General features: G+C 43.5%; 1 protein-coding gene across 1 annotated transcript in view; it reads right to left on the bottom strand.

Annotated features, from left to right (window-relative positions):
- Positions 1-17,029, bottom strand: part of LOC104027334 (vascular endothelial growth factor receptor kdr-like) — a 127,423-nt gene that overhangs the window by 20,654 nt on the left and 89,740 nt on the right. Inside the window, exons 15-25 of the mRNA XM_075720773.1 lie at positions 15,504-15,650; positions 13,670-13,795; positions 13,452-13,558; positions 12,086-12,221; positions 10,648-10,752; positions 8,208-8,324; positions 4,616-4,704; positions 3,179-3,344; positions 2,528-2,625; positions 1,453-1,575; positions 1,231-1,342 (exon numbers count right to left, since the gene is read on the bottom strand). Of these exons, the coding sequence (XP_075576888.1) occupies positions 1,231-1,342; positions 1,453-1,575; positions 2,528-2,625; positions 3,179-3,344; positions 4,616-4,704; positions 8,208-8,324; positions 10,648-10,752; positions 12,086-12,221; positions 13,452-13,558; positions 13,670-13,795; positions 15,504-15,650 (1,326 nt within the window). The remainder of the gene's footprint in view (positions 1-1,230; positions 1,343-1,452; positions 1,576-2,527; positions 2,626-3,178; positions 3,345-4,615; positions 4,705-8,207; positions 8,325-10,647; positions 10,753-12,085; positions 12,222-13,451; positions 13,559-13,669; positions 13,796-15,503; positions 15,651-17,029) is intronic.

Here is a 17,029-nt window from a genome sequence, read left to right as displayed (position 1 = left end):
GTGAACTCTGGAGAAAGCAGTACCTGCCACTTGTTTTAACCATTGGAGTATGAACTTTGTGTTTTGCATGCTGATACAAACTAGAGAAAAGGCCGAATCAAAGACTTGGACTGAAATCAGGTTGTGATCTTTGGAGCCAGCCCTAAATAAAGATTAGGATAGAAACAGCTTTGCATCCAGATCTGGACTTGGCATCTTGAGCCCGATCATGAATTTCAACTGATCTATGGACCAAAGATAGTAGAAGATTACAGAGTTTGCTTTAAAATTCAGCAGCTTAAGTTGTCAATGCTTCTTGTTTTCTTTTGTCTGTGAATGCTGATTAAAAAGCCAGAGCTGACATTCCTAAATTCCCTCAGGAAAATAAAACTTGCCACTCTGCAAGGAGAATTTGAGAGCGGCAAAGTCCGACTGTCTGTAAGGCTGCTTGTCTAAATTTCAGGGCTTTATCTGCTGGACAGTAACCAGATCTCAGTGAGGCTGAGATTTCTAACAGCACCAGAAGATGAAATCTATAGTATGTAAAGAACACCATTACTATTCTTTCAAAAATGCTGTGGCTTGCAAATGATATGTCCAGAAGAGTAAGTGTTCTACCTGTTCGCTGCCAAAATGACTTACGCAGAGTCCAGCCCTGGTTCTCGTATCAAGCTGATGGCAGCTGCTGCCAATACATTTTTCTGACTTAGAAAATCTTACTTAGATTTTGTGGGGAAGATATTCAAGCTGGGATAAAATGTCATGTGGGCAAACTCCCTTGTGTTCCATGGGCTGCCACTAGCAACATCAGACCATTATGTCAACAGCAGCGTAATCCGCCGCAACCTTTGAGCTGTGCGGTTTCCTGAAGCAGGCTGCTTAGGGGAAAATATGGTTTGATGGGGAAACTTCTTCATTCTCTCAAAGAAATATTTCACTCCTGAGCAGCAGAGGCTTGCATTATCTCTGTGCTCGGTTGGTTTTAATTATTACAAATGTTAGGTCCAGAGTTTGGGATTTTGTTTCATGTCCCACCCGCCCCTCCCTCCAGTATTCACTGCTTTCATGTACTTTGCCAGGTGGCGATCTCATTGATTTCAGTCTGGTGACTTTATTTTACACCTGATCTGCACTGTGCAATTGTATTAACTGAAATAGAAACATGGCACCACGGTATCATCTTTTGTTTAAAGCTTCTCATAGCAATAGAGCCATAAATTAGGGGGGAAAAAAGTTTTAAACCATTCTTACCTAGAGAAAATATTTCCCATAGCAGCACTCCAAAAGACCATACGTCACTCTGTGTTGTGTAAATTTTGTCGAAAATAGCTTCTGGAGCCATCCATTTGAGTGGAAGTCTTGCCTAAGGATGCAAAAGACACAACAATGTGTTGCCAGAACTGTTGTTACTAATCTGCCCAAGCCCTAGGGGAATAAAAACTTGAATTAGCATTTCAAGTTTCTTCCACTTACATCTCCTTTCCGTACATAATCAGGGTCTTTATAAATATCCCTGGCTAGTCCAAAGTCACAGATCTTAACCACGTTGTTCTCTGAAAGAAGGATGTTCCTTGCTGCCAAATCCCGATGAATGCACTGTGAAGAAGTGAGGACAAGCAAGATCAGAGGGTCTGCCTGGACAACGAGCCACTGCTAGAGTTGAAAGCACAAGACCTTCTTTGGAGATGGAAAGATAAATCAGCTTTTGTTGTGAGCAGGTTAGAGAGGGGAAACATGTATGGGAATCTGCTGGAAATATACTGTCATATGCAAAAGAGAAAATAACTTGGGGAACAAGCCCAGTATTACAGTTAGTTTTCTGATTTTTCTACATGAAATAGCTTTCACAGTTAGGGTGAGACAAAGGGAGTGCCATTTTCCAGGCAGTTGTTCTGCAGCAAATTTGGGAGAGGTCAAAAAGGAGCTGCGGCTACATTTGCAAACGCAGTCCCATGAGCATGTGTGAGACTGGGGTAACTGCACATAGGCAATTACTGTGCTCGTGATTTCTGCATGTGCTACCCTGGTAGCTGTGTGGCAAGTGCAAGCTCTCGGTTTTGTGCATACTTTGGCATGTGTATTATATTTGATTTACTTGAAAAACAGGCGATCCACAGGCTACAAACATACTTTTTTTTTTTTTGTATCAAAAAGAGGTGCTAACTTTGCTGATAGTCTCCAACATTACTGACAAGCTTAATAAATAGCTGTATACTCCCTCTTCAGCTTTCAGTAGTACTTTTGTTGACCATACTAGAAGGATCTTTTCTGCATTTATTTATGAGACAGTTCTGCAAATTGTCTTACAATCCATATTCACTCCTTCTATCTAAACTCTCATGTTACAGATGCCAGTCCTTGTAGCCAAGAACATGATGGATATGCCTTCACGGCTCCTTCAGTGCTACTTATTACTTAACCACTAGAGCTAACGTAATCTCCAACACTTTAATATAAGAGCAAGGCTCAAAAGTGTATTTGGGTTTCTCATATCAGATACTCATGAGTCTGTGAAAGAAGTTCAGCCATCACGTTTTAATGAGCTCACTTTTCGGGAGGCGAGAAACTCCATGCCTTTTGCCACTTGGAAGCTGTAGCAAATCAGATCCTCCAAAGTCAGGGGCCGCTTGTAGAGATCCTCAGCATCTAGGAGAGATCAGAGACACAACAAAACACTAAAGCAACAGCTACAAACTTTTTTTGGCAGTGGTGCCACTTGCATGCTGATGACCCCAGCCCTGCATCTGAGTAATTGGTACATGAGTTCTCTACTAGGATTACAACTCTGGTTTAGGAACCACTGACCTAGAGGCAGAAGATCACATGATTAAAAAAGTTCCATCCAACATTAATCATGTCATTTAGCTATCGGGAACACAACATCTGGGGATAAAAGTGAGGGAAGCTATTTGTAGCGAGTGAGCGACAAGACTGGGGACAGACTGGCCCCACAAATCTTACTGTAAAATATTGCTATTACTCCTCTTACACAACAGGAGCAGCTTTTATGTGCGTACGTTATTGCATATCTCTTTGTGAGAAAGTTGGAGTGACGCACAGGCAAGAGAAAGAATTTGCGATTTTGGGAACAAGTCAAGCTGTGTAAGGGCTTGTAAAGTGTGTGACAGCGTGTGTGGCACTAACTAAGTAACAGAAATCTTTACAATAAAAGATCTGGGATTAGGTAGGTTTCTTTTACCTTCTTCATCATCTTCGGAATCACTATAACTCTTATCTTCAATAAATCCTGAGCTGGCAGAGCTTCCTGTGCTGGCTACGCTCTCAAGGCGCCTCTTGATCAGTTCGGTCAAATCACTGTTGGACTCATCCAGACTTTTCTCTGCTTGGTCAGAGTTTTCCTGGGACTAGAAACGATAGAAAACTGATTTTTAGCTTTGGATGATGCATATACCTCGGCATTCAAAATAGGTAAAAGAATGGCGTATGGAGAAAGTGTCCTCTGGAGACGAGCTCAAAACATGTTTGAACATGATGTTCCCTGAATAGCAGAACTGATGAAGCCTGGTTTCCTATTTATTAATACAGAACCTCCCATTTTACTGATAGCAATATTCCACCATAAAAGTTAGGTGGAAGCTGGCCAGGTGAGACTGATAGATGAGCAGAGAGATATTGTAATTCTGTACCTCTTGCTTTCTTAGGAAACCATGCTAAAAATCACAGTTCAAGGTATGTGCATGATGTGCACTGAAACGCATCTGCCTCACCCTCTCCTGAGGAGTGAGACATAACCAGTCTGCAATTCATGAAAACAAGGGTGAGAAAAGAAATTTTGCGTGACTGTACCGGGAAAATCTTCTCTTGCGCAAAGTACCTTATGTACTTTTATGCCTGTACACAATAGGTATAATAATAATAATAGAATCATCTGGGAAAATAATCTTGGGGAGGCTCCAGTTTCTGGCAGGGCTTAGATGAGAGAGCCCTTGCGATGCTGTCTTTTCACAATGAGGACGTAGTCTCATCCTCACTGATTTCTGGCCTCCAGTGTCTTCCCCCCTGTCCTAGCCCAATTTGTGCTAGCACAAACATTTGTGTGGATGCAGCCAACCGCTTGGAAACCAAACCCATTTGGTTAGTTTTAACGCAGCTCATGTTCGTGATCCGGTTCGCTGCATACAGCACGGAGTTCTAGGTTGGCACAGGGGAAGGGAGAACACCGACGATGGGAATGAGCAGATGTTGGAAGGGTGAGCTGCTTTTGGTAGCCAGGGGGAGAGGGCCTAGAAACAAAAATCCCCAAACTGGGCTTGTATTTTGGGAGGGTTCACCTTCTAGTTCAGTTAACACCGCTTTTTCACTACTACTTTGTTGCCCTCCTTGTGCTGGGTAGTATCTCACGAGTAATTCCCTCTTGCTCTCAAATGCACTAGAGCGCTTGGGTATTTGCAACGCATTCTTTAGTAGGTGCTAGAAAAGCAGAGGATGGAAGCAAGATCCTACAGGGGGAAAAAGTTTCCTTTTCTTGCTCATACAAATTGAAATGTGGTGAGAAAATAAAGTGCCTATATAAATACCAAACTGTCTCAGTGCCAATGCAGAAAACAATCCAACTTGTGGTCAGTGGTTGTTAATTCTCTGCCTTGTGACTATGAGAAGCTTGCCATTTTTTTACCTTGTATGCAATGAAATCTCCTCGTTTTCCTCTTAGATAGTTGGACAGATTTCCATATTTGCAATATTCTACTATGACCATTAAAGGACCTAAAAAGACAGTGAAAGTCAAATGAGTTTTGAAGCACTGCAAAGCACTTAATACTAACTTATCCTCACAAATCCTTTTCAAAATAAGTAAAAGCTGGCATTCCTATTATACAGGTGAGGAAATTAGGAAACAGAGAAGTGACACTGGAAGCACGCTATCGGTAGTGGGTATGGAGAGGAGGGAATACAGTGCTGATTCTTAGTTTCCTCCGTTATATTGTAACAGTTGCTATTGATTCCTTATTTATAAACAAAGGAGAAATCAGAATGATAAATAAGAATATACAATCCCATGTGCTATTAAGATTGGTTTACTCCATACATAGATCCATAGCACGGAGCAGCCTTCATTTTTCTCTGCTGCCATCACAGTTGTTTGTTTTGGGTGGAGCTGATGCCCCCAGAGGCAATAAAAGCATGCAGGATCATAGGCAGATCTAAATCAAAAGTTGCGAAAATACTTAGTCTGCAGTTTTTGAAAGCCTGGAAAGTCCTATCAATTTCTTCCTTTCTTATTTCTGTGCAAACTGCTGCGGAGTTCAGTGCAATTTCTGCTTTTTTACAATTATGCGTATTTTTAAGATCTGCTCGAAAATGCTTTTATGTTTCAGTGTGAGCTATTAGGAAAGGGAAGAGCTACATTCTCTACCTTTAGCATAATCACTGCTTTGTGTAATCATCAAATGTGAGATAAGGTGAAATCGTGGGGCTAGAATGCATATAAACGTGTATTATTATCATTCCTAAGCAACCAGACTTTCATGTCCAGAAACCTTTTTCTATCTGGAAGGTCCGTAGTTCAGACTTAGGAGTTTGCACTTCAAAGGAAAAGTGCTGGGAGCTGCACTTGGCCATTCAGGAAGGAGGCAGCTCTAAGCAGCACTTCTGTCTGGCCGTATCAGAAATGCACATACAGGCTTGTACTGCAGTCTTCCCCCTTGGTCCAGTCTGATGCGTGCAATATTGACTGGAACGGCTGAGCGCAGGGCTGTAAGGGAGAGCGGAGGGGTCGAGGAGGGAAGAGTGGGCCTTAGAGATTCTGGTTGCTGCATCCTGTCTGAGATTGGGTGAGGAGCACCCTTTGGAAGTGGATCGTCCCATTAAAAGGGAGATGGGGAATTCTAGCAATAATAACCAATAGCTTGCCGATAATAACATTGCGTGTTTCTGCCAGGCTTTTTATTTGCACAAGTCCTATAGCACTGCTAGATTGAATACGTATCTTTGGGCTTTTCAGGTCTGTTCAAGACTTCCAGTTCCTATTGACTACAGCTGTACCGTATTCAGCACCCGAGTGCGCTGTACCAGTGACTGCAAAAGCATAACCGGCCCAAAATCAGAGCTGATGGCGGTTCTACTGCTGACCACACAACACTGCTCGCTTGGGCTTAAAGGCAGCAGTGCTGGGATCTGGCAGTGCACAAGGGATCTCTGTGGGACACTGTTTTGAAGAACCTAAAGTCAAACGTCCCTCATGGATGCCCTGGGGAAATGCAGATTCCAGTATAGCTTTAAAGCTCCAGTTAGTGATTTATTCATGTTTTTGAAATGCTACCTAGATTTCCTGATTGTAAAGCATATACTGTGCATTAGTTCTAACTGCTTAAGATCAGACACTCAGCCAAGGTGTTAAAATTTGTTATTTGTTATAATGTTAAAATAATATACGTGCATACTTAATATCAGTCTTCATCAGGAATACCGTTACACGGTTACGTAAAACCTAACAAGGAAGGAGAAAGCACTGTATTCTGCAATGGCATTTTAATAGTAACTCCTATCCCAGTGTCTGTCTTGAGAGCTCAAGGCTATTTTTCTTTAGTCTGCAGTTGCATTGCTCAAAGGTAAAGAACCCGGCGCCTGCCTAGAGGCACCTCAGTGCCCTGCGAGGCCGTGCTGCGCCGCTCTGCTCCGTCCGCTGCTCCCCAGAGGAACCAGCGGTTTTCCTGGGCAGCTAGCAGCGGGGAGCGAGGGTTCCCTCTTCACCCAGGAGGGCAATCAGGATGGAGCAGGCTGGAGAACGGGGAACTGAGGGACTCCCAGGAGGAAAAGTTCCTCAGAGACTGGACCACCACAGTATTTGATCAGTTACTGAGATGTGTTTTACTATGCAAGTAGAACTCTGTGGCTGGATTAGTGCTTTGGTTAAAAACTACTGACCTCTTAGTAGTGCTGCCATGTTTTAGGCACCTGTTTGTATTAAGCCACCTCATTGACTTGACGGAATCATAGAATCATAGAATCGTTTAGGTTGGAAAAGACCTTCATGATCATCCAGTCCAACCATTAACCTAACAGAAGAGGAGAGTCACCAGCATTCATAACGTTACTTCCCCTGTACTCGCAGTCCCAAGCAAAGGCTACTTGCTTACGCATCTGAACCTTAAAACTAAAGCTGACAACCTCCCATACAAGCTTTTGGGGTCTGCAGTGCTACAATTCCTGCAAGTTCCCTGTTCGGGGCTCCCAGGTTGCAGCAGTTCCTGTTGGTTGCTGGTTCCTGACTGCTCCTTGAGGAACTGGGAGTATCTTGCTGTAGGGAAGATTTCTTTCCTGGCATCCTACCAGATCTACCTCACTGAAGTTTTCTTTTTTCCCCCGTGACTGGACAACTACATGTTCTTTGGGAAGATGACAGCTTCAGAGTCTCGGATGACAACAGATGTGTGCACCATCTCTCTCGCTCTTTCCCCTTCATTTATTTTACTCTGTTTTTTTTTGTCCTCAGCTCTCCTAAATCTGTCCTTTGGGGCTTGTTTTGAAGGTTCATTGTAAGCATTAAAGAGGCATCTTTGAGAGTTGTTACCCTGAAGTTAAAGCACAGTATAGTAACAGACAGGGATGCTTTGTATGGCAGTATGGGAAGGGATGTTTTAGTGACAAAGGTCTAAGATTTATGGAGTCCTTTGTTTAACTCTGCACTTTGCAACAGATTCTTTGTATGATGTACAGCCAGTTGTGTCAGCTCAGTCCCCTGGAAGTCCATGCTGTTGCCCTATTCAGCTTTGGGCTGCCTCAAGGCTTCCTGTATACTACACAAAAAGTGCCTGCATTTGCCTGGCAAGAGCAAAGTGCTCGGGAAAGGAGAAGGCCTCAAGTAGCTAAGTGCTCAGCCTGGTGCATCGTCCTGATAAGGCAGGGAAGAAGAGGGTGAAGAACCTTTGAAATGATCAGTAGTGCCTGTGTGGAGGAATTGGGCACCTCCTTGCAATCCTGCCTCCCTTCGGTGCATAATCCCTTTTGTAAACAAGCTTACAAAGGACAGAGAAAAAGAAAATAGAGAAGTGACACCACTGGCTGGGAGAAGACGTTCAGAAACCATTGATGAGATGTGGCCGTATTCTGCAGTAGCAGAAGCTCTCCTATGAGCAGAGAGGTAGAAATGTTTGTGCTTGCATTAACTGCATGTGCATGAGACCTGGACTCCACCACAGACACATCCAAACACCGTTGTATCTGAAAAGTGTTTCTTCTTTGCTCCTTATTTACTGAGGACTTCTCACCTCCAGCTTTGGTGCAGGCTCCCAGCAGGTTGACTACATTCAGATGATGTCCTATATGGATGAGGATCTTCAGTTCAGACATTAAAGCCTTGCATTCATTAGTAGTTGCACATTCTGCTTAAGATAAACAGGAAAAAAATCATCTTTACACAACAGGATGTTTTGAACAGGACACAGCAAGATCCTGTTTACACTTGGAAACAAAACCCACCCAGGTTACTTGCAGTATCTTTGCTTTTCAGTCTCTTAAACAGATAATAATTCATCCGTTTCATTGTCTGTTGACCTTTATGAAGTGGAATAACACTTTATCTTTTGGGTGACTCTTCCTTTCCCTAGCATGGGTTATGGAGGGTTACTGTCCTGTAGGAGAACCCTCCCCCCAGATCACATACCAGAGAGCCTTTGCAAGGACTGAATTTTGCAAGCTTAGCCGAGGAAAATCCAACCACTCCAAGCAGCAATAGCTCCATCTGTAATGGTGATGTGCAGTTTAGCAGTACTTCTTTACAATACCTCAGAATATATTTTTCCACAGTACTGAGCAACTCTCCACTGCAGGCGATGGAGGAATCCAACACATCTGTAAGTTGGGTGCCAAAATGTGCTGGAGAATGTACAGCATTACTAAATCTCAGCCCTGTGAGATCTCATCGACCCAAGAAATACATTCTCCAGCAAAGCGGAGGGGGCCGTATTTGTGTGTGAACCATGAACTTGACACTTGATGAAGCACTGGCTAGCCAGTGGTACTGTAGTTTCATTCTCTTTTGCTGCCAAAGCTAAGGAAGGACTCTCCGACCAGAACATTTTTCAGATCCTGGCTTGTTTCCTCTGCCTTCTTTCCAAAACTTTCATGATGTATTTTAACTAAAGGGGCTGTGTCCTGTTTCCTCTGGTTTTGCCTTTGCGTCACGTGAGATTTAAATACGAAGAAACAGTTATGTAACAGAGCATTTGGTGTGACAAATGTAACCTGTTTATCTGCTTCTAGAATCCTCCATAAACAAATCTTTCACCAAATTGTGTCATAAAGAAGGAGCTATTCCAAGCCCAAGATTTCTTCAGTCAACAGTATTTGTAGATGGGTGTGTACATGGGTGGCATTACTCCTGATTTATCCTGGCATGAGCTGGAAGGCATGCCTGGGAAAATCTAAACAGAACAGCCTCAGAAGTGTTTCAGATAATCTTGCACATTAAGTTTTAGCCTTCAACCCAGAACTGATACCAGCCTGCTTCATGGAAATGACAGATAATGCTAGAATTACAGTAACGCAGACATCTCCAGAGCCTTTTTTTTTCCTGAATGGATTGACTCACATTAGAGAATCTGCTTTATTCAGGAAAGTGATGAATTATGGGCATGTTAGTTGGGGAGGGACAGGTTAGAGCAGGAGGCTGCTGCCTCCACTGGGGAAGGAAGGTGAAAAATGGTGGAGGAACTGTCAAATAGCACAGTGTGGAAGTGAGTGAAAACCCAGAGCTATCCAGGGCAGTCAGTTTTGGATGGAGAAGGGAGTGTGTCTGGATCAGGGGCTTCTAGGATATTTCAGGGATCTGGAGATGGACATGGAACAGAAGAAATAACGGCAGGAGAGACGATGATCTGAAGATCTGCTGAGTAATGCAGAGAAGGGAGACCAGATTCGGAGCAGGTCCAGACAGGTGATGAACTGATGTTTCTGAAATTTCAGAGAGATGGGAAGTAGCAGAGCATCGGGAGAGGCAGCTAGCAACAGAAGCCAAATACAGTGATAGAAGTTCCTGAATCATGGCATTGCAGGGGTTAATACTGTCATGCAGCAGCACTGCAGAGCAACGTGGGCTATGAAAAGGCATCCAGTGAGCATCGACTGTACCTTTGAAACAATCTTAAGTGAAAGTTGAAAACCTCCAACCCAAGTAGTCAACGTACTGGCTGATGCATTTATTCATAAGCTGTCTGCAGAGGCTTTGTATGTAAATATAATATGAAAGAAGAGTCTCCAAGTTCCCCACCACTGAATGGTAAAAGCCTTCCTTAATTTCAATAATTGCAAGCAAGTTGTCTCTAATTCACTCCCTTGGCATTGCTTTTTTTTTTCAACCCCTTGAACTGTTCTACATCTGGAAGGGCCGTGATCGAAGGCTTAGATCCAATTTCAGACTATCTAATGTAATTACATTCTGTAATCTGTTTCCCTCCTAACCCCGCAGACCTGGAAGCTGCTGTTTTCCTCCTCTAGGAATACAAGACTTAATCAGCAGCTCAGCATGGAGCCCGCTTGTCATTTCCTACACGTTAGCATCCACTGTATAATGACTAATTGCTCCCATATGACAAACCCACTCCCTTCTGAACACAATGAACTTGGGACTGGTTTGGAGCTGAGAACTGGAAACCTCATTGCCCACAGGTTCCCTGAGGAGTCTTGTGAGAATCTCAGAGGGATATGTACCTTTAAGCATTTTTACGGCAACTGTTTTGCAGGTTGAAGATTTATCAATGCCAAAAGCAGACGCCTCCACCACCTTCCCAAAAGCACCATGACCCAGTGTTTTACCTAGAGAAGCAAGAGTCAAGAATGAGCCAAAGGGTACTTACGACAGTCTGCATCAGATAAGAGGGCAACATGCATTCTCAGCTATGCAAGAAATACAAGACTCCAGCGCCCAGGCACAACGTAGACGTAGACCGATAGTCAATAGGAGCCTGTATCACATATTTGCAGTATATGGATATAAACGGTATGATTTATATCCATATGACTTCAATGCAATACAGTGCGTGACAGAACAGAGTAGAATAAATCAATCTGCATTCAGCTGAAGGCAAGGCTGAATACATATATATGGCTTAAGGGTAAAAACATTATGTATAGTTGTCCTGAACCTCAGGAAAGTCAGAGTTTGGGTTAAACATAGAATTGTGGAACCCCGATCTCTCGCGAATCACAGTCATGGCGATAGTCAGCTGTGGCACTCAGGCAGTCAGAACCCTTTAACCCTTCAGTTATTGACATTTCTTTGATGTAAAAGCTATACTAAATGGAATTTAAGTTGATAATCTTTCTTTATTTTCCCTGTCATTTGAATTTTCATGCCTGTATTACCTAGTGTCCTCTGAGGGCTCTGACCCGCAATGCAGCAGAGTACACTGGGCATCATGGTCTGTCTGGTTGGTTCTGCTAGTTTGACCCCGTGTCCCGCCATCATCTCATTTTTTGTTATTTTTGCATGTCTTCCTCCTTCTTCCATGTTTTCCAGCTAAAGCGCCAAGAGCACACACAAATACAGATATATTCCCTGCACTCATCATTGCGCACAGATGTTACTGTTCCTCTATACAAACACAACCTGCTTTTTACATCTTCTTGCTTCATCATCCAGTGAGCTGGGCTGTTGAATGAAATTTGGTTTGTTTTTTCATATAGCTCTTTACAACTCAAAGGCAACTTTAAATGATTGATAAGGAATTGATAATTTGATGAATTGATAGATTTCTTCAAAATAAAATTCGCTGAAAGACTGTCACCTTTCAGAGTGACTTCTCTTTCCCTTTTTCTCTATGGGTATGAAACCATACTTTTGGCAGGGACAGTACCTGGAGGTACCTTTCTTCCCCGTCAAGAGTTTGGCTTCGCTTCGCCAAGAAAGAAAAAGAGGTGGTAGCTATTTTGAGAGAGACAGCATCTTTGCTTTTCTTACCAAATCCCTTGTTTCACCCCCCGTTAAGGATGGTCCTGAATGCTGTGACTCACTGCCAATTCTCCCCAAGGATGGTAGTACGCTGGCACTAAATGATAGGCTGCTTCTTGGGTTATACAACAGATCCACAGAAATTGAGGAGCGTTAGAAATCATCATTCTTTACAGTAGTAATACCCAAACCACTCACCCAGCCGCAGTCTGTCTCTTGGGAACTCCCATTTACTGCTGTCATAGGGAAGACGGTCACACTGCTCGTCAAGAGGCATTTCCTCTGGATCCATTATAATTGACAGGTATCCTGTTTTAATATCTGTGGCATCAGGCTAAAAACAGGGTGTGGAGAAATTATTCACAGTATTTACCCTGCAATTCTAATGGGAGAGCTGTCATCTGCAAGACTGAGTGCTGGCTGGGGAGTTCCCTGAATTCCAGACTTAGCTCTGAAATTTATTCTGAACCATGAATGCATCACTTCAGCTTCCTGCCTCTCTTTTTTTTTTATATCTGGGAAATAAATGTTTATGCATGCCTGCCACTCATGGCTGTTGGGAAGAGTCACTGATTAATGTTGGTAAACACTCCAAGGACACAAAATCTATCACTGTCTTCTACCTGTATCTGTTAAAGGAAATCAGTGCTTTTCTGTGGGAACTCCACGAGTTGCTCTTCCTGGTGCACTACGGAGCATTTTGGCATTTTTGTAGTGTTTTGTTTGCAGGCTTGATTCTCCACACTTGTTACAATTTAAAATTGAAAGCTCGTGAGAATTGCTACTTCTACCGCTGCTCAGTGAGAAACTGTGATTTGGTGGGTCCTGTGAGCAGACTTGCATGGGTGTAAAATGTAATAGGAAACTCACTGGTGTCCACAACTCTGTTAAACTGTGGTCAAGGATAATTTAATTGCTGTTGTTGCAATAGGATGTATTTGCAATAGGAGGGGAAATTTTACTCAAGTATTAGGGATCAGCACTGGAACTGTAGTTTGGTGAGCTTCAGAGCAGAGAGCTGTGGCTGCCTTTCTGTTTGCTGTTTGTTTTAGGAAAAACAGACCTAAATTCCTTGGAACTTTACTGAAACTTTACTTTTCTGAGTCACAAAAGGGAGATGAAAGAACAGCAAGACTTGGAGACAAAATAAGCTGTGCGGTTTGAGCTCATTTCTAGAGCAAACATCCTAGGATCTTTCTTAAAACAGGGCCCCCTTTAACACCTGCGTTTCAGAGAAATCTTTTTGGACAAGTGCTGAAATCAAGCCCTCATTTTTGGGGATTTAGGATTTTTTTCGGTTTCCTAATCTTGCAAGCCAGTTTAACTCGTAAAGTGGGAAGAGCCTGAATTTATGGTACCGTGGAAGTGGGCAGAAATCTCCCAAGTGCAAGTGATCTCTTGAGAAGTCAAAGGACTACCAGCAGAAATCTTGGACTGAAATTTTATAGGAACATTTCCCACAGTTTTTCTACCATCTGTCCCAAACATTCGGCCCTAAACTCTGATGCTGCGCATAAACTGGGCCCAGTCCCAGCCCCTTTGTGCAGTATGGAAGCTCTCTTACTTTTCTCAGTTTCCGAATGAATAGGGTCAGAAGAAGCCAGAAGAGGGTAGCGGCTAGACCAGTGCAGACCAAAATGATAACTTCAATGTTGGATTTCTCCTCAGAACCTGTAGGTTAAATGAACAACCAAATTTTAAATGTAGCCAAAGTCCATGACTGAACAATAGTTCTCAGCAGTCCGACACAATATATGCGTTTCGCCTTAGCTTGGAACTCACCTTGTATTTTAATGAAGGCTGATGTGCTGTCTTGGCCCATGTCATTGGATGCCTTGCATTCGTAGAGCCCTTCATCATCCTTTTTCACTCGCTCAATGACCAGGGTATTATTTTCCATGGAAATTCCTGTTGTAAAGGATTTTGGTTAATATTACCACAATAACCTACCTGCCTACAAATGCTTTTAGAAGACAGAGAACTGAAATTCAGCTCCCATCCATGCAGGCCTGGTACGTGCTGTTGTTAGGAATTATTTTCATACTATGCTTCTCGTTGTGGTCTCGCAACAACCTTTCCCTGATGTTTTTTTCCTCCTCAATACCTGTGTAAATTGCTCGGGGATCATTTAACCAACAGCAAATGTGGCTGTTAGTTTATTATGAGCAGACAGAGCCTGAGAAAACTTCTATGGAAGTTAGTGAAGTGATGGGAAGATAGGTTTTCTGATAGCAATAAGGTACACTGGGGAAAAAGGGAACTCCATGAAATTATTGGAGAAAGCCAATGTCTTGGAGGCTGTGGGAAGTGATGGGAGTTCTAACATGTGGAACACAGCAATCAGGTTATGCACATCCCTGGAAAAATCACTGCGTGGAGCAGCCCTGGATTCACAGGCAGCCGGGGGCTAGAGGTGGAGTGGGAAGAGGGAGGTTGCCTAGATGTGACCTATGTGAGGCTTTTCTACATTTAATTTTCCTGATTAATTTTCCACATTTGATTTTTCCTGATCTGTGGCACAAAACTGAGAGCTGATCTGTTTCACTAAGGATGTGTTTGGGGCAGAAATAGGGAAACAGGTCAGGCTTTGAATCCAAAATAGAAGGACATTTTGAGTTTCTGGGTGTTCTGCCTATGAATCCTGTTGTTGTTAACAAGAGTACTGCACATAACTTGCCATGCACTGTGCTGAAATATTTACCCTGAGGTGTTTTTTCCAAATATTTTATTTATGTTTCCATTGGCTGGATGAGTTACATGCTTGTCCCTCTAGAATTATTTTTAAAATTTCAGTAGCTATAAAGAGTTTCTCTCAGAAAGTCTGATCTGAATTATGGATGATCCTAGGTTTCCTACCTAGTCCAAGATGCAAAATTAAAGTCACAGGACCAGCTACTGACATGGGATTCTCCATGATTTATGGGAGATCTCAGGACAGAGAGCTGAGAAGGAATTCCAGGCTCAGGTGAGGGAGCCCATGCTCCCTGCCCATGGTAGCACTGTACCTGTACTGCTCTGTACCAGCTGAGCTGGGAGCACATTCTCCTTGCTGGGTTGTGGGAGATAAGGAAAGGATGTGTAACATGTCATGGTGTGCCCTGGACCTGACTGAGAGGTGACTGCCCATAATTAGCTGCAATATATTCTGATCAGGCCCCAAGGATACCTGACAGTTCAGGCTTGTGTTTTCAGACCCACCTGACAAGCAGGTGCGCTCTTTCTCGGTTTTGTACACAAACTGTTGTTTCCTACAAGCAGACTGAACAGCAGCACACTGTACTCCTTGTTGTATTAATGCTATGCTAACGCATGCAGACTCTCTGGCTGACTCTGCAGGCACGAGCACTGCCACATGCGGAAGGCAAGCTGCATAAGCACGCATTGGGTTGCAACCGGTTGGCAGCTATGACCTCAAAGTCCAAGCTGGAGACTACTGCAGTGGTCTGATATATTTGAATTTGTGTGTGTGTTTTCTGAGGTTGTGTACACCATCCTGACTCAGCCACGCTTGCGGTAGCTGTGGAGTTGTAGGTCCTATGTTTGTGGTGAACCTGCAAGTCCGTTATCCTGCGTTATGTGCAATACAGCAGCACGCTTGGGAAGCAAGTATGCTCACCTGATGCTGCTGAAATGGGGTAGCCGTTCTTCCTCCACGTAATCTGAGGTTCTGGCGTTCCACTGACTTTGCACTCCAGGATGATCTTGCCGCTGATGTTGACCTCCAGATCCGTGAGGTTCTGTATCACATACGGTGCTGCCTTTGCTACAGTCACAAAGGAAAAGGGTACACAGTAAGATTTCAGAAGGCACATCCTGCAGCTCTGCCATCTTCTCTCCTTTGGCCAGCTGCATGGCTTCTCTGAGCTGGAAGTGCCAAAGATTTGGTTGATGAGTGGTAGCAAAAATCCCCCAAATGATTATGGGAGGAGCAGGTGATTTCATTTGGCTTATTTTCAAACTGACTAAGCTTAGATTTGGCTTCAGCTCGAACCTCCTTGAGTTTCTCATCCTCTGAAGAAAACAGAGGACAGTGAGTGGGTAGAGCAAATGCAGAGTGAATGCAAAAAAAGAAAGGAGGAGGCAAAGAGGAAACAGTTCTAAGGATTTTGTGTCTTCTATCATGAGTGCAGTTATCTACTTACTACAAAGCATGTTAAGCTCCACTTTACGTTCATTTATAAAAGTTACAGGAAAGCAATGAATAAAATCACAAGCACAGCATGAAAAATACGTAAAACCTGCAATAAGGACAGTAGCTGATGGGTGTTAGTGCATTTAAAAGACTTTGTTTGTATGGGGGAAGGAGGGCTGGTTTGGAGGGGCATTTCCACGCATGTTCTCTGGAAGAATTGCCTCTCTGACGTGTGCCAGACAAATAACAGTAATTCTCAGAACAATGTGATCAAGGTTCCAGTTCTCCCATGGATGTATTCCTAGTTTAGCTGTGTTTTTTCCATAACCATCATGTGTAGGTGTCTGTGTAGGTGGAAATTTGACTAAATGAGTAAAAATATCTGCCAGGGGAGAGAAAAGTGAGCTGCCTGAATGCAGAGTGCAGAGAAAGCCCAGCGCCTCCATGTCAGATGATGCTGACAGGTGGCTCTGGTGCCGGCTGCGGGGACAAGCCAAACCGCTAGCACTCCATAATACCAGGGTGAAGATTCTTTCCCTTCCTCCGCACTCCAGGAAGAGGCAGGTGCTCATGCCATTTCTTAAAATAAATCACCTCCCACTCAGGTATCAGAGCCGTGCTAGCCACAGCTGTGGCATGGGTGAGCGTTGTCTCCTCCTGTGTGTGCCTGCACGGAGGGGGAAGGGACTGCGAGAGTGGTGTTGGCTGCACGGCGTAGGAGACTGCATGGGAAATGTGCTTGTTCACTTAAACGAGGATGAAGCCGGCGCTGCACGGCCTGGTTTTTACCTAAGTGACAAGTGCTTACGGCAGCATAGCCGTCCCTTCAGTGCCTCATTAGCCATTAATGTAAGTGGAGAAGCCAATTTGAAAATCACTGTCTAATTCGGCTTCTGAAGGACTCCGTCTTCTGCACCCTGGCTTGCTGCTGTTTGTTTCAATTCTACTCCATTTCTATGCTTTGGGGTTTTCTTCATCATTGGAAGATAGCTAGTAAATTCAGCCATTCC

Source organism: Pelecanus crispus, chromosome 13 (genome assembly GCF_030463565.1).
Source record: "Pelecanus crispus isolate bPelCri1 chromosome 13, bPelCri1.pri, whole genome shotgun sequence".
Classification (NCBI taxonomy): domain Eukaryota; kingdom Metazoa; phylum Chordata; class Aves; order Pelecaniformes; family Pelecanidae; genus Pelecanus; species Pelecanus crispus.
This window is presented reverse-complemented; position numbering and strand designations above follow the sequence as displayed.